The 24,874-nt window shown below is 41.1% G+C and overlaps 1 protein-coding gene across 2 annotated transcripts; it reads left to right on the top strand.

Annotated features, from left to right (window-relative positions):
- The first annotated feature begins 1,472 nt into the window (after positions 1 to 1,472).
- UBE2D3 (ubiquitin conjugating enzyme E2 D3) lies at positions 1,473 to 24,669 on the top strand. Of its 2 annotated transcripts, none has more exons than XM_005148650.4 (7): positions 1,473 to 1,914; positions 16,526 to 16,589; positions 16,675 to 16,706; positions 19,145 to 19,222; positions 20,073 to 20,178; positions 21,505 to 21,598; positions 23,157 to 24,669. In XM_005148650.4, the coding sequence occupies exons 1-7, from the start codon at positions 1,891 to 1,893 to the stop codon at positions 23,200 to 23,202; spliced, it is 444 nt and encodes a 147-aa protein (XP_005148707.1). In that variant the 5' UTR covers positions 1,473 to 1,890; the 3' UTR covers positions 23,203 to 24,669. The 2 variants fall into 2 exon arrangements, with proteins under 2 accessions (XP_005148707.1, XP_030904364.1); XM_031048504.2 differs by lacking the exon at positions 1,473 to 1,914 and adding an exon at positions 2,702 to 2,838.
- The last annotated feature ends 205 nt before the right edge of the window (positions 24,670 to 24,874 follow it).

Raw genomic sequence — 24,874 nt, 5'->3', positions numbered from 1 at the left:
CCTTTACATGATATGGATGCTCAAAAACTGTGACAGTCTTACTACAGTGCTTTTTGTAAAATAAAGCATTGCTCCCCTAATTCACTGCTGGCTGCTCTCAAGCTTCATACTGAAAACACTGTTATACAATCAGGTTTTCTGAACACGCTGCCTTTGCCAAACAAACAATAATTACCATCCTAGATAGCAAGAAAACTTAACAGTAGTGCAATAAAGGCACTATAATGAATGCAAACTGTTCAGTGCAGTCGATGTAGCTAATTACATATCAATGTTCCCTGGACAGCAAATGCCATGTTTATTAACACGATGTATCTTATCCCCTTGTTGCAGCAGAAGGGCAACCTGGCATCTATTCTCTGCCTGTTATGTTACAAAAGAAGAGGGGGGTTCCTTTCCCCTGTACACATGTACACACCCATACCTAAAGCTGCACAATTTATTACCGTGAGAAAAGAGCCTAGCAGAGAACAGTTTTAAGTAACACCTGGTGACCCTGGCCCCTGCACTGGCAGTCTGTTGTTGTATGTTCCCTTTGGTCATCTTTCTCCCCAGACCGAGAAACTGGGTATGGTTTACTTGTCTGTGCCGGTATACTCTCTTAAACCAAAGCGTCCAGGCCCATTACCATCAGGCCAAGCCTGCGCTCCTCTCCGATACTGCCGCTGCCTCAGGCCAGAGCAGGCCTTTTGCTGCAGCACCGGCACTGTACCGATGGCTGCAAACCCCGTGGCTTCAGAGCTCCGCCGAGGCGCACCGCCGAGCCACAGCGGCGGGGCTACGAAGATACCGGCGTTTCTTCTCTCGAGGCCAATGAACGCCTGAGCCTCGCTCTTTGCCGCGCCGCTGCAGCAGTCCCTTCCAGCCGCCACACGGACACCGAGTCTGGGGAGGGAGCAGGGCCCGCAGCCGGCGGCTCCAACACCTAGCACAGTACAGGTGATGCTCGGCTCCCAGCACGGTCCGACCGGGGACAGGCCGCGAACAAGCCAACTCCTCCCAGTGCCACCCACCGGCACTGCTGAAGGCGTCGGCTAATGCGCGGAGGGATACCGCGCTAACGCATCACCGCACAGATGTAGGTCCGGCAGCTGCCGCCATTTCGTGGGGGGGAGGTTTGGCCTGTCGTCAGCGGAGCGCGCCGCCTAGCCCAGGTATCCGCAGCGGCACCGGCGGGCAGCGCTGCTCCAGCGGCGGCAAGAAGCGCCACGGCAGAACCGCTGCCCTGGCCCAGGAGACCGTGGGCCACCCCAGAACCTTCCTGTCCCTGCCCCGCCCTCCCGCTAAGAACCGGCGCCTACCGCTCGCGAGATCACCCCCAACCTGAGCGGAGCTAGGCCACAGCACGCACTGCCGGCGCATGCGCCTGGCCCACCCGGCGGCGGCCGGGCCGCTCCGCCCCTTTTCCCTGCCCCGGGGGGGGCCGTTGGCGGCGGCGTGTCTCGCCCTGCTCCGCCTCTCCGCGGCTCCGCCTCGCCTTCCCGTGGTGTCTGGGCCTGGCGGGCGGCGGCTGTGCTGGATTCTCTCGTCCTCTTTTTTCTCGGGCGGGCGGCGCCTCTTCTCGCTTCTCCTCTTCCATCCCACACGCCCGTCTTCCTCCCGTTTGTGGCGAAGGTGGTGGGGCAGCGCGGAGGGAGGCGCGCTCCTCGGTAGTCACTCCAGCGCACGGCCTCGGCGCCCGCAGAGCTCTGAGCGGCTGCACGGCTCCGGTCGGGCGCCCCCCTCGGCTGTTTCCGGGGGAAGGAAAAGCTCAGCTGCCCCCTCCCCCTCTCCGCCTTCCTCCCCCTCCTCCTCCTCGCTTGCTCCCTCCCTCCCGGCCCCCCCTCGGCGCGAGCGGAGCGCGGAGTCACCGCGGCGCACAGACGGGCCCGGCGGCGGCACTCGCACACAATGGCGCTGAAACGCATCAACAAGGTGAGCGCGGCGGCTCCTCCTCCGCCTGCCCCCGCCACCCTCCTCCCCCCGTCGGGCTTGTTTCTTTTTTTTCTTTTTTTCTTTAATTTTTATTTTCCGTTTTTCCTTCTCCTTTCCCTTTCTCCGCCTGGGAGGAGAGGGGCACGGCTTCGGGGAAGGGGGGTGGTGTCCGCCGGGAGAAAAGGGGAGAGGCAGGAGGCCGGCGGAGCAAGACCGGGTAGCGGCCAGATCTTTCTGGCAAGGCCGCGGCCCGGCTGAGGCGGTGAGGCCGCCTTCTCCCGGCCTAGGCCCGGGGCCTCGGAGGTCGGCCAGGGCCCAGAGGAAGGGAGTGGGGGGGACTCGGTTGAGAGCGGGGCGCGGCTCGATTGAGGCCGGGGTGCAGGAGGCGCCGCTCCCGGGGACGCTCAAATGTCAGCGCAACCTGGAGCCTCCCAGGCTCGGCGGTGTCGTCTCCGCCACTGTCCCTCCGCTGTCGGCCGGCCCAGATGGTGCCGGTACGGTTGTGCCGTACCGAAACGGAGAGGGTTTCGGTCCGATCGCGGCCCTCCCTGGGGCAGGCAGTCGGCCACTCGGGCCGGTCTCTCACCGCTGGCGTGCAACTTCTTTCCCGCATTGTAAGATGGCGGCGGGTTCGCCTAGTTGTGGCTCTTTCCGGGATCTCTCGCTTTCTGCGATAACATGACACACACACACCACGCACGTCCGCGCTCTTGCCGGCTCCGGAGCGGCTGCCGCCGTGCCATCCTCTCCCCGGGTTCCCCCCTCCGCTCCGGGTCCGCCTCGGCCCTCCACCCGCCGGGGATCGCCGGCCTCCTCGCCTCGCCCCCCGCGCCGAGCGGGAGCGCGCTCCGCGCCGCCGCCTCCCCGTTGCACAATCGGAGCCGGGTGGAGTAACTTCGCGGCTAACTCGGAAAAAATGCCGAGGTGATGAAAGTTTTCTTTTTGTTGGGCTTTTCGATTGTTGGTTTTGGTTGGTTTTTGCCTTGGTTGGGTTCCCCCCTTATTTTTTTTCTTTTGGGGGGTAGTGGGGGTGGGTTTTCTGTTTTTTGTTCTTTTTTCAAACCTCTTCCAAGGAAGAAGGCTCCCGAAGTGAGGCTGCACTTGAGGCAGCTTTTAGGGTTTCTCGGAGGCAGCGCTTCGGGTTCGGGAGTCGCTGAGATGTAATTGCAAACGCCATGGAAGCGCAGTGGCGTTACCGGGAAGTCGCTGTTGATCTGTGCTCCTTCGCGAGCTACGTGGAGCACTTACGTATTTCAAGAGCTGAGAGGAGTTTTTTGGACATCTCGTAGCCTGCCAAGATGGCAGAAAGTCAGTGTGTCTTAAAATCGGTGAACTACCGTACACAAAACACCTTTTAGAGGCACTGTATGAAGTTTGCCGTCTATTAGCCTTACTGTACTTTTACATCACTTTGGCAGTGCTCGTGGGCACATTTTAGTCAAAAAGAGGTTATTTATGATTTATTAGTGAAAGAATGGTTCTGCCATCCCTGAAAATTTTTTATCTATTCTGGATTAGTGCTAGCTAAGGGAATTGTCTTTGAATTCTGGCTGTGTTCTCACAAGAATTTCAAAACAATTCCTTTTGAATCTGCCTTCAGAACTTGTTCCCCTGTATTAGCGGATGATATCACTTAAGTTGAAACACAGCTAGGATACTCCCTGGTATGCTTTGTCATCAACTCATGCTTATGAAACACACTCAGGCGCTGCAGGTAAGAATTTATTGTCAAACATGAACTGAGTCAAACCCCCACTTAGGTAGTCATCTGGTGGTCAGAACCTTAAAGCGATTCAGCATGGCTCTTGAATCAGTAAGTCACCTCTTCGACTTTAATGCCTTGGCCTTTTGTGTACAGTGTCTTGTCCTTGCAGCAGTGTACTTACTGGTCCTTACACTCTACAGTACCGTGTAGTATGAAGCTTCTTTCTTTGCCCAGTGCTAGAGTTTAGAATTGATGGGATGCTTAGGTTAGGGTTTTTTCTTGTTTGTTTTAGTTTGGGTTGTTTTTTTGTTGTTATGGGTTTTGTTTTGTTGGGTTTTTTTCTTTTTTGGAGGTGCTATTTTTAATCAGTTTACATTGTTACAAGGTACACTTCGACTTCATATATGGCTTACAGTTTTGATTTTGTATTTGCCAACCTGGAGAGTGACATTTTGCTAAACTGAAACCACTGCTTGCAAGTTGCTTTCTTCCCAAGCATGGTTTCCAATGCGAGTGTTTACTGAGGCTGAAATCCAAAAATAGCAGGACCAACTTTGCAACAAGACGGTTGTGAATTTAGACTTTAATCCTGCGAACCGCTAAGAGACGGGATCCCCTGTCTTCCAGTCATAAGGTCACAAATCAGACCTTGAAACTCTCCACTTCCTTGTAGTACGCTGTTGGCACTAGATCACAACAGGCTAAAGAGAGATCAGGACCTCAGAACTTTGTAATCACACACAGCTGATTTAGTCTGACTTGTGGTATTACCTGTCAGGACTAGAATTTGTTGTGTCCTGCAGCAGATGACATCCTAAATGCATCAGTGAAGGTTTTTTCAGTCTGTTTGGCTGACTCCCTCTTTGTTAAATGTACATATCAAGCAAACCAAAGTTTTTTTATTATACTGTGCAAATCAAGACTTTCAGACTGTGTTAGTGTGTGTAAATTTAATCTGAAGTATGTTACACGTTCAGGATGCATCAACTCCTACTTAACACATAACTGGCAAATTCTACTTTTGGCTTGCAAATGAAAGCACATGAGTATTTGTGTGTTATGTATTGGGTTATCTACTTCTGGAACATGCTTTCTAAAGCACTCTCCAGACTGAAGTAGTTGTCAGGTACATAGCCATTCCCACAGAGGTTATGTTATGCTGGAGTTCATGGTCAGATATGTGCCATCTGCTCTGAGGACAGCCTGCATTTGATTGGCAGAACTCTGCTTTTATTTGTACAGCTTGCTTTGTACAAGAGTGGCAGTTGTTTTATTATAACAAGCAACTGCTTTTGCCATGGAATAATGTGAACCTACATCTTAACTGTTTCCTGAGGGTAAAATTTTTTCCCCAACTTTTTTTTCCCCCCATTTTTCAACAAATTCATGTTGATTTATGAGCTCGTATCTAAGTGCTTGACACATGCTTGTGGCATGTGGTATTGGTCTGAAGTGTCTAGTGGTACCTGCTAAATGCACATCCTGTAATTGCTGCAGCATTTTGGCACTTCCGCTTCAAATGATGATGATGATCTGGTAGCAGGGAAACATTTATGTAGGAGTACAGAATTGGGAATGCGTAAAGTTGAGAAAATGTGGGGATATTACATCATTGATGCACATCCATTTTATCACTGCTGTATGCATCCATTAGAGTGAGGTAGTATAAAAGGCCTGAGTGGTGGTTTTGATAGGCTAAAAGTAGAATTAATACAGGATATTAATTGAATTAATATAGGAGGTGTATACATGAAATGTCTCATCTGAAAATCCTTAAAAAAACTTGTGCCAACTATGCTTTATGTCCATTTGGTAAGCAACCTGGCATCTTAATGTCAGGATGTTTAATAGAAAATCTTAGGTGAAGTTGGCATCTGGGAAGCTAAAGGCTGAAGGTGGCAAAGCCATTTATTGAAATTTTAGTTTATATTGAAGGCTTCCATTGACCATGGTGGAGAATAACTATTTTCCTCAACGCTGTGGCCTCCAGTGCTACGCCTACCTCTATAGTTAATTGCAGCTTTAACCCCATTCCTGCAGATGTTCATAGTCAGAAATGCTGCTAACCCTGGTGCTAACTATAATATTTTTTTGAGATTGGATGTAATATGCAGCAATGGAGGCAACATGGAATTTTTTATTAGTTTAAACAAAGATGTAGCTTTTGTAAAGATGATTTAATTAAAGTGTTCTAGAGCTTGCTTATTACTTTTGTTTTAAACTGCTACTTCTTTCCTTTAAGCTTAGTATGAAACTAAAAAAAAACCCCAATAAACTAGAAAAGCTGCTCAAGATTACGGTTTTTTTCTCTGGATGAAACCTACAATACTTTATTTTCACAGAGTCTTGGGTTTAGTTTGCTGGGCTTACTGAAAATAGTTCAATAACTTGAAGTTACATGATTGATCTTATGCATTGAATAAATATTTGGAAGTAAGACTGGAATTGTCTGTTCAGGGGCTCAAAGTTAATCTCAACTAGCTAATGAAGTACATTTCATGAGCTTAGTAAAAATGCTTTAAACCTTTGTGAATACTCTATGTATTGAATTTCCTGTTTTACTTAAGTTACTTCACCTTAATTATCCAAGGGTAGATCAAGTCTTGCCTCAAGTAGACACTGCAGTGCAGCTATGGCACTCACTGGTTAGAAGGGTCATGTTGAGCCAGAAGGCAGTGGTTGATTTGTTTAAAATGTCAGTGATGGAGTTTGGGAAGCACTAGTATCAAAGAACCTTCAGCCTTGTTTAAAATACAGGGCAAAATTATTCAGCATCAGATGAAAGCTGTCATCACTTAAATTCTGTTTAAGGTTTAGCTTATCCAAATAGTCACAAGTGATGTTTATACTATGAAATGAGTATCAATAAAATAGAAGTATTGCTTCTTAATTGGGTAGTTTTGATACTCATATTCAAGTCCAGCATTTACTGTTACGGTCTTGGATGTGTTCTAAGAACTGGTTATTTTTAATGGGAGGAAAATTGATGCATCCTTAGCTAGAAAGTTTGGACTGCAATAGCTTAAGATTTCTCCTGTTAATTGGGCACTAGGCATGTGAAGCAAGTTCCCAGTCAGCATAGATCTTTAAATATGTGCATTGGAATGGGGAGAGAAGGGGATTCTAATCTCACTTAAGTAATTTGCAGAACTTCAGAGATCAATATTCCATTAGATGGGTGCTTCTTGCAAACCTTAACAAAAACAGACCTCTCCAGTATGTTAAGGATTTGGGTGGGATAATATACAGGGTAGAAGGTTGTCCAGTCAACGTTTTCTTTATGACCATTCCAGCTTTTAAAGATCCACTTCTGAAAGTAAGCCGCTGCTCTTGCTATTATTCCCTGTGTGACTTTCTTCTACAGAAGAGCTGATGTAGAGCTCCATAGAATGAGCTCCCTTCAACAGCCTCACCAGTCTGTAACCAGCTCTGGAGCACTAATGCCTTTCTTTGTGCACACACATCAATGGAGGAGGGAAGGGGGGAGGATGTAAACAGCTGTAAGTAGCAGCTGTTGGATACAGAGCAGTGAACAGTCTCTTGCCAAAGACATCTCTGTCCCTTGTGGAGGCCACCTCTAGCATGGCTTCATTCCTACCTGAGAAGATTTTCTATGTATCCATTGGGGTTGAACTGTTGAAGGATAAAAAAGGGTGGAGGTTCTTGACCTTGTTTGAGATGTCAAGTGACATCTGATAAGGAGTGGAAAAAGACAGAGCTTTTGTGTAATTCAGATTAGGGCATTGATACACAATCTCCAGTAAATCTTTGTTGCAGATATTAAGGTTTTGCCACTTTTAACTGTCTGCCCCGTGGTTTTTGCATAGATCCCTCCCCTGTACATCAGAGCTGGCAGATGGGTGTGTGTGTTCTGCACTTCAGCAATAGGTCTGGTATTTCATTATAAGCTGACTTTTGTTGATAGTTTAGGCTATGATGTTGTAGCTTACATAGAAAAGGCTGAGTGACAGGCATGCGTTTTCTCCTGTGACTGATTTGATGAAGTAACCTGCCAGAAAAAAGAAATTAGTGTGAGAAGCCAAAGGAGAAGTGGGAATGTAGATATGATTGCAGTCAGCAGTGCATTTTGTATGTACTTTTTTTTTGTGAAGTTGGCTTTACCAGAGGAGTCTTAAAAACTGTGTTGCATTCCTCATGCTGGACAGTTTTGTCCTGAATCTAAATTTAACACCTCTAACTCAAGTACAGGAGCTTTTATAAAAAACCTTTTACTTCAGTGGGCAGTTCATGGGGCAGTGATCTGAATTGAATGTGGTAGGTAGTGTCGGGGAAGCCTTGCAACAAAAAAATAGTTAAAATTACATTCACAAGCTTAAATTGGTGTTTATGCCTTTGGCAGCCCTTCATAAAACACTTAGATGTAGATGAGAATTAACACTGAAAAATGAGCCAAATAGGATTGCAGGATGCAGGACTGAAAATTAAAGAGATAGAGGGAATTCTTATGTATTTAGACATTGTTCAGAGCCTTCTGACCAACAGTAAACTTTAGAATTAAAATTCTGAGTACAGGAAGCCTTTGTTCTGAACCTCATCCCTTTGAGATGCACGATATGATAGACATATTAAAGATCTCCTGCAGTTTTTTCCAGTGTAATTGTAATGTTTTTTTACTCTGGTTTTAAGCAAGCAAGATGGGAGGATTGCAGACTGCTTTGCAAATGTTAGGGCCTAGTGAGAAAAGGAGACAAATGTTTAATCCCTTCCACAAGCATCTGGACACCAGAGTTGCAAACTAAACTGCACACAGATGCTAAAGTGCTTTAGGTTTTTCCAGTGGAGGGCATGAGGATTATGTTAGGTGCTCAGTGAGCTTTAAAGTAAACTTTCTCTGTAAACTGGGTGCGTTGGCCATCACTTCCTTGAGCTCTTTCAGGTTTCTAGTAAGTGTGTGTCCTGCTGTTGTGCAATAAATGTTGGGAAACATTTGCTGGCCTATTTGAATAAAAATGCCAGATAAGTCTCTAAATCAGAAAACTGCAAAATTTGTTTTTCCTTTGAGCCTTAGATTTAATTTCTTTTTTGAATAATGTAGAATCTCCTGAACAGCAGTTTACCAGATGAGCAGTGGCTCCCTTCCATTCCCCTAATTCAGACTGTGGTCTGTTCATAAATACAATTTTAAACACTTTTTCTTAATTATATATATATATAATTTTAAAGACTTGTAGAAATCAGTGTTGTCTAGATAGCCATGGTAGAACTCAACTGTAAGAGCAGCTGCACTCCAGAAACAGGCTTTGTGTGTTTCCTGGGGGCTTTTTATGCTCTCTTGGCTCAGTGTGAGCTGGTTTTGTGTGTAACTACCTAATCCTATAGACAGGCCTTAGTTTTGTATCTCTACCACTAGCTGTTCAAAACACAGAACCATTACAAAGGGTAATTATGTACAATAGCATAATATGGTGGGGTCGCTGTTCAATTGTAGATAAGCTGGTATAATCATTCCCATGTAGTTGTGTTCATAGACTGTACCCCTATGATATATTGCAGTAGCGTTCACATGCATCTTTAGATTAGCATAGCATAAAGCATGGACTGGTAAAGACAAGCTGGCTTTTTAAAGAGGAGAAATGCTTTTCACTTTTTGAAAAGGAGAGATGAGAGTTCACTCGGTTAAATAATTAAATTTCAGAGTAACATATCAGAGTACATCTAAAAATGACTTCACCACACTGATTACAGATGTGTTATTTGTTAGAATATTAATTTGGTAACACTTTGTTATATGGTTTTCCTTTCCATATATTTCTTTGTGAACGTGGAGAGTTCTTATACTTCTATTCAGAAAATGCAGACTTACCAAGGTTAAGTTATAAAGGCTGCATGTGATTTTTACAAAAACCTTGTCCTTTAATTCTTCCAGTCCCCAAAATTGTTGTTTGTGGAGACTTGGCAAACTCTAGAAGGCCTCTGTCACATGGGGTCCAGGGCAGTGCACAGAGGTGCTACTTCTGGTTGATGTGTCAAGTACTGGTGGTTGGGGTTCCACTGCATGTTACTGTGTCCTTGACAAACTGTGGGCAGCCTGTAGGCAGGCTATCAGCATAACACTGCCAAACTCAAGCATCTAATGAGTGTTAGTTAATCTAGCATTTGTGTGAAATTGTCTATCACAATGCCAAAATCTCATTCCTGAGTTGTAGTCATCAGGCCAGAGTGCCTTACTTTGAATATAAACTTCTTTCAAAGTACATCACTTCACATTTGTCTATACAGAGTTTACTGTTCCTTTGTTTTTCTTTGTTTTCCTTTTGTTTTGTTCAGCTAGATGCATCTTGCAGTTTCTCTTGTGTCTTGGGTGATAGAACCAAAGATCATTGTGATTCTTGCAGGGAAAATCTCCATGTGAACAGTATGCTTAGTTTCAGGGTCCAGTATTCAAAAGCTTGGAAAAGTCAGGATTGAAATACCTGGGTATTGAATGCATAGGTGGTTAAGTAGTGCTTCACTTTTTCTTTCAACATACTTCAGTCAGTGTGTACAGCCCTTATCCTGCACTGAGCATGTGTTTTTAATAGCCCTGTTAATTTCAGGGAATTGTATTTGTCATAATGCCTCGAAATTGATGCGTGTAAAGCAGTCAGATTTTCTTGAGTAAGACTGTTGTTGTGGGGTTTGATTACTCTGGGGGGGGAACATGCCATACCTTTCATTTCAGAGCATAAATATAGGTGTGTAGTTGTCATCCTTTTTGTGCTGAATGTCTTTAATGAGTGACCAGGAAAATGAAGCTTATAACTGACCTCCCTTTCCAGTTGGATCTGTCCAGCTGCAGAGGTGAACTCTGCAAAAGGTTGGAATAAAACAGAAAAACATTTTAGCTGTGGTAACTCTGAAATTTGCTGAAAACCATTACCTACATTGTACACCTTCCAAATTTCAGAACAGAGAAGAGCTGTAGACAGTAGTCTTATTCACAAAGGGCTTGTGTACTGAAAGGTAGGTTCGTTGAAAAGATATCATGCAGTCATCTGAGTAGCTGTATCACTGTCCAAGCACATGCAGTAACTAACAGTTGCACAGCAGTGTGGCGTTTCCTTCCTTGAGAGGCCTAAAACATGAATATTTCCAGGTTTTCTTTTAATATACAATTATGATATTGTTGCTAGATATTGTACAAACAGTATGCAGTCTGTAGCCTGAGAAGTCCAGTACTAAAGGCTTGAGAAAGGAGAACTGTGAAAAGTAGAACGAGCAGAATTATCAAGATGGGGACAGTCACAACTGTTACATTCCTGGTCATGTTTTTGGTTTCTTAAAAACTGTCCTGTGCTTTTTGGCCCTTGCTGTTTTCTTTGAGTGCCCTTCAATGTGTTTTCTCTGCATGTTTGCTCTAGTGTCTTTGTAAGTGACAGGAACCTACATATTTCAGAATTGTGCACTGTCATGCACTGTTTTTTCCTTTTAATAAATGTTATCCAAAAGACCAGCTTGTTTGATAGTTTTCTGCTATTTACACTTGTCTTGTGATGTGTATCATGCCATTGCTTCCTTATTCAGCTTAAAAAATCCATATTTAGTCTTCTTTAAGACTGTTATGTTCTGTGTCCAGGAGTAATTAATTTTCAGGCTGAAATGAATGTTGCAAATGCAGGTGTGTGGGATGAGGCAGTAGTTCTTTGCTGGTTGACACTTAATCTTCAAACAGGCTTAAATGTTCTTTCCCTCCCTTTATAGCTGCTTTCGATCCTTCTTTTCTAAAGCTGTTTTCATCTGTGAGCTAATGAGCAAGACTAATGCGGTGATGAATTTTTGGATGCTTAGAGTTGGAAATACTCTGTTCGACACAATATCAAACAAGGACTCTAATAAGTGTTGATATTTGCTTGGCTTAAGTGTTCTTTATTTACTTTAATTTGAATTTATGATTTTATTGGTTTAACCTTTCCTGCCCTCCAAAGCAGAACTTAAAGCAAATCAACCCCGTTTTTTCTATTATGCTTTCCTGATTACAAACCAGAAAGCTGCAGTAAATGATTTTAACATAATTCTGTTACAAATCAATATTAAATTTAACTCCGAGTTTATGCCTGTGGAGGAAAATCTGAAGCTCTGGTGGGAGTGATCTTCTGCCACTCTGTATTTAAGTCAGCTGCTACTAGCATTAAAAATGAGCCCAGGCTATTTCCAGCCTAAACTAGAAAAATGTAGCGGTAGTGCCACAGCGAGTATGAATGCTGACAAATGGGAAGGAAGGGAGCTGACGCAGATGCTGTTCTATTTGGTACCTTGAAAGAGGCAGTTTGGTAGGCAGCAGGCTGTCATTTCTTACTGAATTTGCTGAGACCTAAAAACATCTGTGAGAAAAGCAACTAGTTCCTGTAAACATTTTCCTTCACTGTCTTGCTCATGCATATTTGGGTGAGATATCCTTTGTAATTTTTCAAATTTTTTTCTTCCTTTAAATGACTTCTGTAATCTTCTAAATAGCTGCTAGGAAGGAGTTGTTAGAGAGTTTTTAGCAGCTTTTCTGTAAAAAAAAAAAAAAGACACTTTTGTAGCTTATAATAGTATTTTATTCCTGCATTCACACTCAGGTCAATGTTTTGGATCATCATTAGAATGGCTAGGGTTGGAAAGGACCTTAAGGTCATCTAGTTCCAACTCCCCTGCCATGGGCAGGGACACCTCACACCTAGACCATTTTGCTCAAGGCTCTGTCCAAGGTGACCTTGACTGACGGGGGAGCGTTTACCCCACTTCTCTGGGCAGCCGGTTCTAGTGCCCCACCACCCTCGCTTGAGGCATAAGCAATGTTTTCTGTTAGTTATTATATTTATGAAAAGCAAGCAGATTAGTTAGCTTTTATAAACATTTTTGTTTCTTGAAAATACTGGTTTAAGGTTTTTTGTTTGCTTTTTGATGAATCTGTAGAGAAAGAGAAGAGAGAAGATTAAGAATGGAACTGTTTCACTAATAAAACTACATCTTTCTGCTACAGACTATGTGAAACTGGCAGAAAACCCTGGTGCTGAACTTGTGTTAAAGCAGGTCTGTCTGCTGCGGTGGTGGGTACTGTTGTTGTATTTCCAAATTGTTGGAAAATCATCTCTCAGTTTTCCACAACTGCTGCAAAACTGTATGTGTGTTGCTTCCTGTATATGCTGCATTGCCATTGTCCTGTAACAGTAGCATTGATGCTTACTCCTTAAAGAGTGTTCAGATCTGTAACAGCTGAGTGACTAATCATCCTTGTGGAGAGATAGGAACTGTCACAACTTTATATTTGGAAACTGGGACACAGAAATGGTGATCTGCTGGAGCTATACCGGAAACCTCTGGCAGTGCCAGAGACTACTAGTCACGGTTGTAATTCAAGACTAATCCTTTCCGATAGGCATATAACACATCACTCTAAACCAAATTTGGCTTTCTGTTTCCATGCAAAGTCGTTGGAAGCTGCTGCTTGGGAATTATCTTTTTTCCTCAGGCCACCTGTAAAGTGAAAAACTATAGGAGCTGACCCAAAGGAAGTGTGGGTTCTGCTTTGAGGAGGTTTTAAGACAGCCTGGGATGCAACACGGTGTACCTCTTAGTAAAGGAAGGCACTACGGAAACTGAATGTAAACAAACAAAAAAAGTAAAGTAGAAGTAAACAAAAAAAGAAGTATTTCAGCAGAAGGAGTATTAGAAGCATAAAGCCCTTATATATTGAAACTTTACAGAATACTTAAATTCTACAATTCTAGTTAATCTCTGTAAAATGAAACTAAGCAGGGTTTTTACCTTCTTGGTGAGAAACGGGGGAAAGCAGGGGAACAGTTGAACTGCTTTCTTAAAAATTGCTGTCTCTAATTGACTCATGGAAATGGTGAAGCTTGGTTTTGATGTCAGGAGTTTTTCAGATTAAATATTTCCCCGTTGCAGAGCAGCTGCTCTTGATGGCTGGGCTGAGAAGGCAGGAAGGGTGCTGTGCGCTTCTGCTGCTGAGTGGGAGGCTTTAAAAAAATAACAATTAAAAAAAAAAGAGCTCCTCCCTTCCCCTGAATGAAATGCTTCAACTGTGCTCTGAATATCACAGCCCATGTGCCTCTGCTTGTTTAGTTGACAGTTTTTCCAGTTTGCCTGTTGGATTCAGCACAGTTGTAGCTTTTAGAAGAAGGCACTTTTAAAAGTTACACAGAGAGAACTTTTTGCTCCCTTGTTGCAAAAACCTCCCTCCTTTTAGGTAGCTGTGAAGTGTCACAGGCTTACCAAGGAGGTGAAATAGGCCTGGTGTTCTTGTAAGCAGGCAGAACTTGCCGCGTTTGTTTCACATTTGGGTGAGTTCTTCCACAGCACTCCACACTGTGCTAAATCAAATAGCTTTACTCCAAACGTTGTTTTTTCTGACCGTAGTACCTAAGAGAAGCCTTACTTCTTGTAACTTGGGTAAATTACTTGCTCTGTAGTTGAAATGTGATGTATTATGTTCCTAACCTTATCTGTGTTTGACCTGCTTGGAACTGCATCAAATTAGGGCTGTATGGGTTTTTCACAGAAGTGTTTTGGGCCAGACAACACTTCAGTCCTTTAGCTTACAAAAATTACTGCTTGTTTGTTCTCTAGAACAGTTCAGGTGGTTAAAAGGGGTAATTCTGGTCATGTATTTTGAAATTACTAGAGACCGAAATGTTAAAACTCCCAGTTTCAGCTTGTAAATTATTATTAATTTACTGAAGCAGGGGTCTGCACATATTTTTCAACAGAACTTATTAAATTTAATGTTAGTTTTACATTTGCAGTCCTACTTATGTTTACTTTTTTCCAGTTGAATTTACTTATCTAGTTGAATTAGAGAGACACTCTAATTTTCCTGTTGAGTTAACGTACTTTATCAAGTGCTGATTTCTTGTTTCTTTGAAGACAGTAGTACCTTTTGAAAAGCTCTCTAGTCTAATGCACATACTTCTAACAGTCTGCTTTATGCCAGTCTTTTCTTGTCCTAATACTACAAATTTTTGTAATTTTCGTAAAATGTATGAAGAGCCTTTTCATGGTTCTTGGTTCCTGTGATAGTCCTTAAAAAACAGGATCTGTTCTTGCCTGATTAAATCAAATAATTCAGTAATAACTACACAGGTGCATTAAAATAGTAATGTTTGTGCCTTTGCTTATTGTATTGCTACAGTTTATTTTAAGGGACAAAATATCCTTCTTTTTACTCTTAGTTTTTGGAGATGATTGCTCATTCTTAGAACTGGATAGTATATTTGGATGAAAAATAAGCCTGATTAAAAAAACTTTCTGTATTTCTTAAATGGGGGGAACCAAAGCACAAACCCCCCAAAATATTAAGAGCTTTCTGTGCGAAGGTTATTTTACATTTATTACTTGGATTTGCATGGGTAATGTAAATTGACATAGCAGTCCCTTCCAGAGGGTGCTGAACAACATATGGACCTAGTAAGTGATATTTTATGGCAGAAATAAGTCTGTCACGGGGACCCTCAGTAATAACTGTGGAGTGTAGAGAAATGTACTATAAATGGATTTACTGTGTTCATCTGGAAAGAGCTGTTGCCCACGCTTCCAAATAAAAGCAGCAGTGAAATGAACTGTAATATTAACTTCATTCTGCCATTGCTTATCAAAACTGATAAAATTTCATTTTACATAACAGTATGGTTACTACATAACCAGGGCAAAACTGAAGTTTTTTTTTTATATTTGGGAGTAGGGTTTCTTGGAGCATATGGATGTCTGCATGTTGAAGTAGTGTTATTCTCTGTGTTTGCAGCAGTTGTTATCTTACAAAGAGCGAGGTATCTTGCATCACAGAGAACTTAATTTTATTAATATTTTTTTCCTCTCATGTTGGTTTACACATACTAGATTTTTATCAAGTGCAGAATTTGTGAAACTTAAAGGATGTACGTTAGGATATTACCAGGCAAAATAGCTGTCCGCTCCGAATGTGTGTGTGTTTCCAGCATAATAGATATGCCTGGGTTTCTTAAATGTCTGACAGAGTAATGGAAAGTTCTTGTTTTAATTACTTGTGTAGACTTGTAGCAAAATAACTTGCATGCAGCTTAATATATGGGAGAGGGACTGAAGGTTTTCCTTTTTTCTCATGACTTCTAGATACCGTGACAAGTGCAGTTTTATAGAAGTTCCTGAAGCCAGTTTTAGATTCAAAAGAGAGCAGGGGAGAGGGAAAATACCTGTTACGTACTTCCAACTGAAAGTATAATTTTAAAGACACTGTCCACACAAGTAACTTATAGAGCATTTAAACAAATTAGTGCTGAGCTGCTTTGATTCATCCCAGTAAAAAAAAAAATGCAGGTATTTTGCCTGATTCCAACACTTGTCATCCTTTTTCATTTTTCTGTCTGCTTAACTCTATGCAAGATGCATCTCTGCTGGAGGTAGTGGGGAAAATGAAACTGAATTTGTGTTGTGTGGTTTGTTGGTTTTGGGTTGGTTTTTTTTTTTGCTTTCTATTCTAAGCTTTATTATCAGATATTACATGCACAGTGCTTTCTTCCGTGAAGACTCATCAACAGCTTTCTCTCTTCCCACCTCTAGCTAAAACTGAATCCTTGAAAATCCTTTATCAGAAAGTGGTTAGCCTTTGCCCACTTCAGGTTCTGTGTCCTGTCCGCTCTCCTTCTGTCCCTTCCTCAGTAGGAGTGTCTTCATGGTAGTGATACTTATTTGGAAAAGCATAGTCCTGGTAGCTGTTTGTCTTCTTAGCTGGTTTTGGTGGTGGTTTTCTTTTGTAAAGACAATTTTGATACTGATCCAGTGGTTCCAATAGCTGTTACTGTTCATTCTTCTGTGCTTGTGTATGGCAAAACTGTTAAGGGTTTTTGCTGGATATGAAGTGTAAATGACAGTTCATTCGCGTTTCTTCTCTGAATGGTGTGTTTATTCTTTTTTATTTTTTTTCTAAAGGAACTTAGTGACTTAGCTCGAGATCCTCCAGCACAGTGTTCTGCAGGGCCTGTTGGAGATGACAGTAAGTAACCCTAAGTTCTGTGTTTTGCTGTGCTAACTCAAAACATATCATGCATAGATAATAATGCAGAGTTTTTCTTTTGTAGTGTTTCATTGGCAAGCCACAATTATGGGACCTGTAAGTATTCTAATTCTTGTGACATAATATTAAACAAGAGTTCTTGTTCAGGAGGAAAGTGGGGGGTTTTGTTTTGCTTTTAATTCTAGAGGTATTCCTTACAGGAAATGAAGAGGGGATCAGCCTGATGATACTTCCTTATGGAATGTCTTATGAGGACATTTCTTTCAGCTGAAATGATCTCTGAAGCAGTGTTAGGCATTATCAATATCTAGGAATTTTGTTAGCATTTAAATTTTTCTAAAAGTTGAATCTAGCATGAACTGTGTACTAGAGCTGGTCCTAGTGTCAGGAATTAGTTAGGAAGCCTTTGTTTTGGATCTTAGAACAGGGAATCCTTATTTGATCTGGTGTCGTGCACTGAGATCTTAAATGCTTTTAGGATTAGAAGGGGAGAAGTCACTGAAATGTGATCCAGCTGTTACTGGAGGAAAAAAGTCTCTCTTAAATGTTCAACAAGCATCTCAAACCTGAATGTGACCTTTTTCTTGCTAGAATAAAGCAAGCAAATGTTTTCCTTACTGAAACCTTAACTTGCAAACACTTGACATCTGGAGTTCTCAGGGCTGGTTGTCTGTGTTTAGGAAACAAAACCTTGTGTAATTTGAGAAGACAAGTATTGAATGCCAGTAGATCTGCAGCCACAATATGGTGCTTCTGGTGAGGCCACAAAGTAGGAATTAAATATTAGTGATGCTGAACTGCCATGACTTAAATATAGTTACAAATGTGGTTTTACGAAGTAGCTATGGAAAATGTGCTTGTTAGAGGTTCACCTGACTGGAAAAGTGGCTTTTCATTCCAAAGTCCTTGGTCCTCATTGATTGCAGCTAGGTGCCTCAAAATGATGAAGTTGTTTAATAGCTGTATTCATGCTTAAATAGCAAGGAATATTCTGCACTATACTGAGTATGATTTTATGTGGCTGATGTCTGCGTGGACATAAGGTATTAAACATCAGTTGAATTTAAATTGGGATCATTATGTTTAGCTTCTCCTTCTGGTTTAATAAGGTACAGCTCCTTTTTACCCATGTGCTTTTTGTGCTGTCAGAAGGTCTGTGTTCCTGTTTCAAGGTTGGGCAGTATCCTGACAGAAGTGTGGCGTTAGTTCTAGTGCTCCTGTGGTGTGGCAATCATCTGGCCTTCTACCTCTGCAATAGGATATTACACAGGCTGTGATTTTCATAAATGTAGGAGAGCTTGTGTTGGCTCAACTCATTCTGAGATGGGTTTGTGTAATTGCTAAAAATGTATTCCTGGAAAATGCCCAGTAAAAGGGTTGCTCTCTGGTTGCTTCAGGCCTCACATAGTATCTGTTGACCAAATACAAGAGTTTGCATCTCGATTGCTAGGTTTTCAACAGTGATGAGGTAGGGTATATGTGTTTTCAGGTTTTAGTACCTTGTCTTGTGTAGCAGAATTTTGTTTTCTGGTATTTAACTAAGATGTGGTTATCTTCGTATGTTGGTGAAATTTTCTTGCAATTAATATGAAAATTCAGTTTGCAAATAATTCAGAAGTGTCTGTGTATCTCATTTATTTTCCCCAGTCCTGAATCTAGAAGTAAAAGCCTTATAGGCTTCAGGTTAAGCAGTGGAATAGAAGAGTTAACTCTATTTCAGAAATTTAGTTATAGTTTTAAGTAAAATTTCTTACATACTTCTTTTTGTAACTAGTAACTCACACAATTCCTGTTTAGCCCCTCCATTTATTCTCTATTTATTTTCAACTTCTTTACCTCCACATGTTGCTTTACTGCTAATAGTTAACACCTGAATGAATTACCCCATGATTGTTTCCTTGGAGCAGGGAATAAGCACCCAAACAAACTTGATTATGGTGAATTTCTGAATGCAGAAAGGGAGGAAGAATTTACTTTAATCTTGATTTTTTTTTTAATTGATGGTGCTGGTAGGACAGCTTTTTTCTTATGTTTTGGGTTTGTTTTTTTGTTTTGCAAGGAGCAGAGTTAGCTGTGTATTCATTCATAGGTTTTCTGCAGGACTGAGCACTGCCTGAGCCAAGGACAAAACTTAGGAGGGAATAGGAGGCCTTAGAGCTGTCCATGACCACTGAAAGCTGGATAGCCACAACACAGAGCTTGAGGTTTTTGAACCTGAGAGGACACCCACTCTCTTAACATACCTCCCAGAGCCATTTGGATGCTTTTCCCAAGTTGTCCTGAGGGAATTGTCAGAGAAGCTGTTTTCTATGAATTAGCTCAGCGAAGTCCATGTGGAAAGTGACCTGTATGTGTTCTGTATCATTTACCTTAGGAGGTAGTAATTGAATTTTAATTGTCTCTCTTGGTAGGTAAGAGAGAGAGGTCAGATTTTTAAATAAATTTCCTGTTCTTTAATTTATTTATAAATAACATCTTGAGTGATACTTAGTTTTAAAGATGGTAATAGGAGAATTATTTGTTTGCTTTGACAGAATGACAGTCCATATCAGGGTGGTGTATTCTTCTTGACAATTCACTTTCCTACAGACTACCCTTTCAAACCACCTAAGGTAAGTGTTGCTTTCTCAGTTGTGAAGTTAGCATTCTTTAAAGAACCAAGTACAGGACAGAATTGTCAGATCTCTGTTGCAGTATTGTCCAGTTCTCACTTCTTGTGATGCATTCCTCTATATTAGATGACTAGGTCCCTCTCTGACTACCCCAAGAATGGGCATGTATTTAGGAGGAAATTTGTATGTGTGAATTTTGAATGTCTTGAAACGATGTTTGGTTTTATTTCTGTGGGGTTTTTTTTCTTATTTGGTACAAAACTCATTAGCTTTATATTACTGTAATAGAATTACTGATGAAGGAACTGTCAAGTATTACAGTGTAGCTGTTTGGGTTGGTCTATAGGAATGTGACATTATGGATAGGGATGAAAGTGCTGAGTGCCTAAAATCAGTGAAGATGGTATTTGTTAGAATTTGGCAGTAATTGTGAAATATACTTAAATTTATCAAATGCTAGCACTGTCTTCTAATTTTCAGTCAATGTGAAAGTGTGCACTTGGAGCGGCCGCAGTGTTTGGAGTTCTTTAGCTCTGTGATAGTAGTGTTACTGTTGTTCAGACACTGCTGTTGGTTGTCTTCATCATGATGCAGGCACCTGTGATTCAAACAGGGAAAGGGCAAGTATGAGGCTGTGTTTTAAATAGTGCCTGATGGCTGGAACTAGTGAGAGGTTGTGGCTTGGGTGCATTTCAATGAATTTGGTGCAGTTTAACTGCATAATCCTTTTGTTTTAGAGTAAGCGAAGTTGACTGATGACTAATGGCTTGACTGGGAAGAAAGTGGGATGTCATTATCATCACAGACTGAAACACTCTTATTTTTCTTCTTTTTTTTCTTCTTGTTGCAGGTTGCATTTACGACAAGAATCTATCATCCAAATATTAACAGTAATGGCAGCATTTGTCTTGATATTCTAAGATCACAGTGGTCTCCTGCTTTAACTATTTCTAAAGGTAACTTTCATGAAGGAGAAATGTTTCCATCTTGTGTTGAATATTGTGCTTTTAGCTTTGATTGTTTTGAGTTCTTACCCATCTCTTAATTTCCCTTACTTGTTCTAGACTGTTTTGCCAATTTGGTAATGATACCTCAATGTGTTTTTCATGGGTATTTGGGGTTTTCTCTTAACACCTTCTGCTGCATGGCTGTTGAAGGCCTTGTCTGGCCACTTCCTTGCTTCAGTATTCTTAGCAGAGCTTACTGGCTTAGTCCCAGAGGAATCTGTCAGTGTTGGGATTGAAACAGGCTTGTGGTGGTACATTCGAGTTAAGGCTGGGAAACTGTTTGCAGCTATCCATGTAGATGCACACTTGCATATGAAAGGCATTTTAGTATTGAAATCTGCATAGTTTTTTGACTGAGTTGGTCCAGAATTACATGCAGGGTTATATTGGCATATCTTTGTGGTAGAATGAGTGAAAAATCTGTTACTGATACACATTCCTTTCTGCCACTGTGCACTGGCATTGTATTACATCATGAGCTAAGCTTACTGATTCTCCTTCAGGGTAAGTTGACATGCTGCAATAGAAGCTTTGTAGTTTTCCTCGTTTTACTGTAGTAAATAAGAGTTAATATTCAGATACTTTCACTACGATCAAATTTTGGTTTGCCTCAAAGCCACTGGTCACTGTGGCTTCAAAAGATCCATCAAAGTGATCCTTTGTTTATAGAACTTGTAATTCCTGTCTGTCCAAGGAATTGGTTTACAATTTGAATGTGGATTCTGTATGCTGTCACTATTGTTTTTCTTTCAAAGCTGCTGTGAGAGCAGAGGATAGTCATCATATCTGCCTACAACAGTGTTACTCCTTTACTTTACAACGTTCATGTAGTTTTATCAGTGCGGAGCAGAGTATTGCTACCTTACATAAACTAGGGAAAGAATTCAGTCTGATTTGAAAATAAATAATAATTTAAAAAAATTCCGGGTTTAGTGACTAAAAGCACGGAATGTGCTGGTCGTCAGAATACATAATGACATGATTTTGCTGGCTGCTATGTTGCGTCATAGTGCAGGGACAACAGTGCTGTTCTTGTGTGCTTACTGACAGCTCTAAGTATTGGGAAATAGGAAACAAATAGTTCTTACAAACTTTTAGTCATTCTGGGCTTTTTATGTGTATTACAAATTTTGGCCTCGTATCAGGAAAAGGCTTTTTGGGTTCTGTCCTGCGCTGACAGTATGTTAATGCAAAGATCTGTGCTCCATGGTTTCTGAGGTTGCTACTCCTGGTTTGCTCCTGAAAATTCAGTTCATTCTTTATTTTTTGTTACAGTTCTCTTATCCATTTGTTCACTGTTATGTGATCCAAATCCAGATGACCCACTAGTGCCAGAGATTGCACGTATCTATAAAACAGACAGAGACAAGTAAGTACAGAGGCACAGAGTTTGTGTAAGACTTTGAAAGAGGGCATTGTCACACAGCAATTGTTGAGTGAGCCTTTTGTGAAAATCTGGGATGGAGAGAACTTGCGTGTCAAAGGAGTACCTGTTCTTGGTAGTGCGTAATTTAAAACCAACGGGGCTTAGTATCTTTGAAGTTGTGGGTTTTCTCACATGTGTGGCAGTATGTCAAAGCATGTATTGCCCAGTTTTTTTTATTACCATGCATAAACAGACCATAGTCAGATCTTCATACTGAGGAAAAGATAGCTTTGATATTCTGCTGCTTTCTTTTGGTAACAGCTTGCTGCCTCATTGTGGTGTTCCCTTTGGAAAAAGGCTTTGTAACTTTTCGTGTCTGTGTTAAAACAGCTTTTTTTTTTATTTATGTGGTTTTAACAGTTTCCACAGATAGAATTATATGAAGTAGATTGTTTTTTATATAAAATATTAATGCTAAATATACTTGTCCAATTAGGTACAATAGGTTAGCAAGAGAGTGGACAGAGAAATACGCTATGCTGTAGGGTAAGAATATGTGCACATTACGGTGCATTTAACAAAATGGAAACTTGTCAGCACTTGGGTGCTGCATGCTCTAAGGCACTGGATTAACTAACAGATAATTGATGCACCAGTTATATTGAACTTGTATATTTAACAGCTTGATCTGTGGTTAGTGTGAAATGTATTGCCTAGCCACTATTTCTCACAGATATGCTCTTGCATGGCCAAAAAGAGAAAAAATAGTATGAAATAATTACCAAGTTTTGAGACAGCTTGGCAACCTGTTCTGATAAGTATTTGCCCAGATTTTGTCAGAATGTCATTAAAAGTGATGCCCTGTAGCAGGACCTCTTGCATAGACATGAGTGAATTTAGACAATCTAAACTTTAACTTTTTGTTCTTCAGCAGCATCTGTCTTCCACATACAAGCTAGGAAAACGTATGGGGATTATGTTCTGCTTGTATAGTTGAAAATTAACTTCTTACTGACAAGCATGGAGTTAAGTATAAACTAATTGTGAGCTCAATTCCTCCGGAATTAGTGTAGTTAAATATTCTTTTAATGTCCTTTTCAAAATTGCTTGAGCAATATACTCATGTGGAAAGAGACTATTAAGTATGAAGAAATGCTTAGTGTTGTTACTCTCTAAAATGGGAAATTTGACGTTCTGTATCCAGTGACATTATTAACCAAGTAATCTTTACTTATGGCATGTGATACTCTGTAAGCTTTACCTAAGGACAATATTTAAACAAAATGCTCTCCTTGCCTCTCCCACCCCAGGTAGTCTCTATTCCTTCCCCTTCAGCAGTTTTTCACAACAGATTTCTAGCAGATGGGCTTGTCTTGAATTTAGTGTTTCATGTAGATGAGAGGATATCCAAGTTACTTCAGGGAGGGATTTTCCATTTTTTCAGTTCCAAGTGTATCTTAGTGTGAAGGGAATGGGGAGATGGGTATAAAGTGATATGTAATCATGGACTGTTTAGGAAGTTAATTTTCATGCTGACACCAGTTCCTGTTTTTGTTCGCAGGTACAACAGAATATCTCGGGAATGGACTCAGAAGTATGCCATGTGATGCTACCTTAAAGTCAGAATAACCTGCATTATAGCTGGAATAAACTTTAAATTACTGTTCCTTTTTTGATTTTCTTATCCGGCTGCTCCCCTATCAGACCTCATCTTTTTTATTTTTTTGTTTACCTCCTTCCATTCATGCACATGCTCATCTGAGAAGACTTTAGTTCTTCCAGCTTTGGACAATAACTGCTTTTAGAATCTGTAAAGTAGTTACACAAGAACAGTTGCCCAAGATTCAGATTTTTTTTTTAATGGAGCATGTGTATTATGTGGCCAATGTCTTCATTCTAACTTGGTTATGAGATTAAAAACAAACATTCCTCACTGCTCTAACAGATACTGAAGATATCACCTGCAGGGGGGAGGGGAGATGGATGTTCATTTTTCTCTCATCAAAGAAGTAACATTGCTGTAGCAACATCCATCTTGTTCCAAACCTTACAGTGTTAGAGAACTGAGGTTTTATTATATGCTTTTGCTCATAACTGATGTGTCTGGAGAATTGGTACTGAATCTATAGCATCAGCAGAACAGAAAATGTGATGTATCTTATGCATGTCAATAAAGGAATGACCAGTTCTTGTTTTACAGAGAATGGAAATTGGAAGTCAAACATCCCTTGTATTCCAAAAATAGGGTCTAAGAACATTTTTGTAATTCATTTAAATTTTGTTAGGAGGCTTGGAGCTATTAGTTAATCTGTCTTCCAGAACACTGTTTAATATAAGCACTGAATAAATGATGCAAGTTGTCAATGGATGAGCGATCAACTAATAGCTCTACTAGTAACTGATTTATTTTCTTCAATAAAGTTGCATAAACCAATGAGTTAGCTGCCTGGATTAATCAATATGGGAAACAAAATCTTTTGTAAAAGCAAAGCTGGTTTTTGTATATACTGTTGGGATTTGCCTCATTGTTTAACATCAAATAATGATGTAAAGTTCAATAGAGTAAATCTTTTGCCATTTTCAGTTACAATGCTCAGTCTGTTGCAGGTTGACACATTGATCAGCCTGATGTATGCAGAATTAATAAGCTAACATAGTAGTGTAGCCTTAGTAGTGTGCTACACTTGGTGCTGGGAGCCCAGCGTTCAAGGATGGACTTGGGACCCAGCAGATCAGAAGTGGTGTATTGTGGAGATACTTCCTGATGCACCTGTGTTTGCTGACTGAGAACCTTTTTCTTCACCTTGTACACTTGACAGCTGAAAGATCTTAATGTGGGAGTAATGATGAGGCAAAAAATATAAAATAAAGTACTGTTTTGATGTGGGAATTGTCATGAGGCTGTGTTGAAGTGACTTTACTATGTGGGATGTTCGTTACCATTGAAAAGGACTTGTTCAGCCATGCTGCCATTTACATTGATGACTATTTTAATGCAACAGACACTTTCTTCATGTCAGGTGACTAAACGTGAATAAAGACTCATTGCTGTTGGATTTTTGTTCTACAAGAAACATTGTCTTGTGCCATTAGTTTATCTTTGCAGCAACAAGGGCATTATTGAACACCTGGCTCTCCTCTTTCCTGCCCTCTTTCTTCATATTTTCCCTTGTTTGGTTATTTTTTGTCTCCATTCTTAAGATCCATAGCTTCATTTTCTCTAGTCCTGTACTATCACTTTATTGTGCGTCTGTGACTTCGCACTGGCACCACTTTTGC

This window comes from Melopsittacus undulatus, chromosome 7 (genome assembly GCF_012275295.1).
Source record: "Melopsittacus undulatus isolate bMelUnd1 chromosome 7, bMelUnd1.mat.Z, whole genome shotgun sequence".
Lineage (NCBI taxonomy): Eukaryota > Metazoa > Chordata > Aves > Psittaciformes > Psittaculidae > Melopsittacus > Melopsittacus undulatus.
The sequence above is the reverse complement of the archived record's forward strand: the minus strand, read 5'-3'. Positions and strand labels throughout refer to the sequence as shown.

Bases quoted from the DNA above. Each gene is read 5' to 3' on its own strand.
- UBE2D3 (XM_005148650.4), top strand. From the start codon at position 1,891: ATGGCGCTGAAACGCATCAACAAG. The intron at 16,590-16,674 runs GTAAGTAACCCT...TTTCTTTTGTAG, and splicing joins AGGGCCTGTTGGAGATGACA to TGTTTCATTGGCAAGCCACA. The intron at 19,223-20,072 runs GTAAGTGTTGCT...TTCTTGTTGCAG, and splicing joins ACCCTTTCAAACCACCTAAG to GTTGCATTTACGACAAGAAT.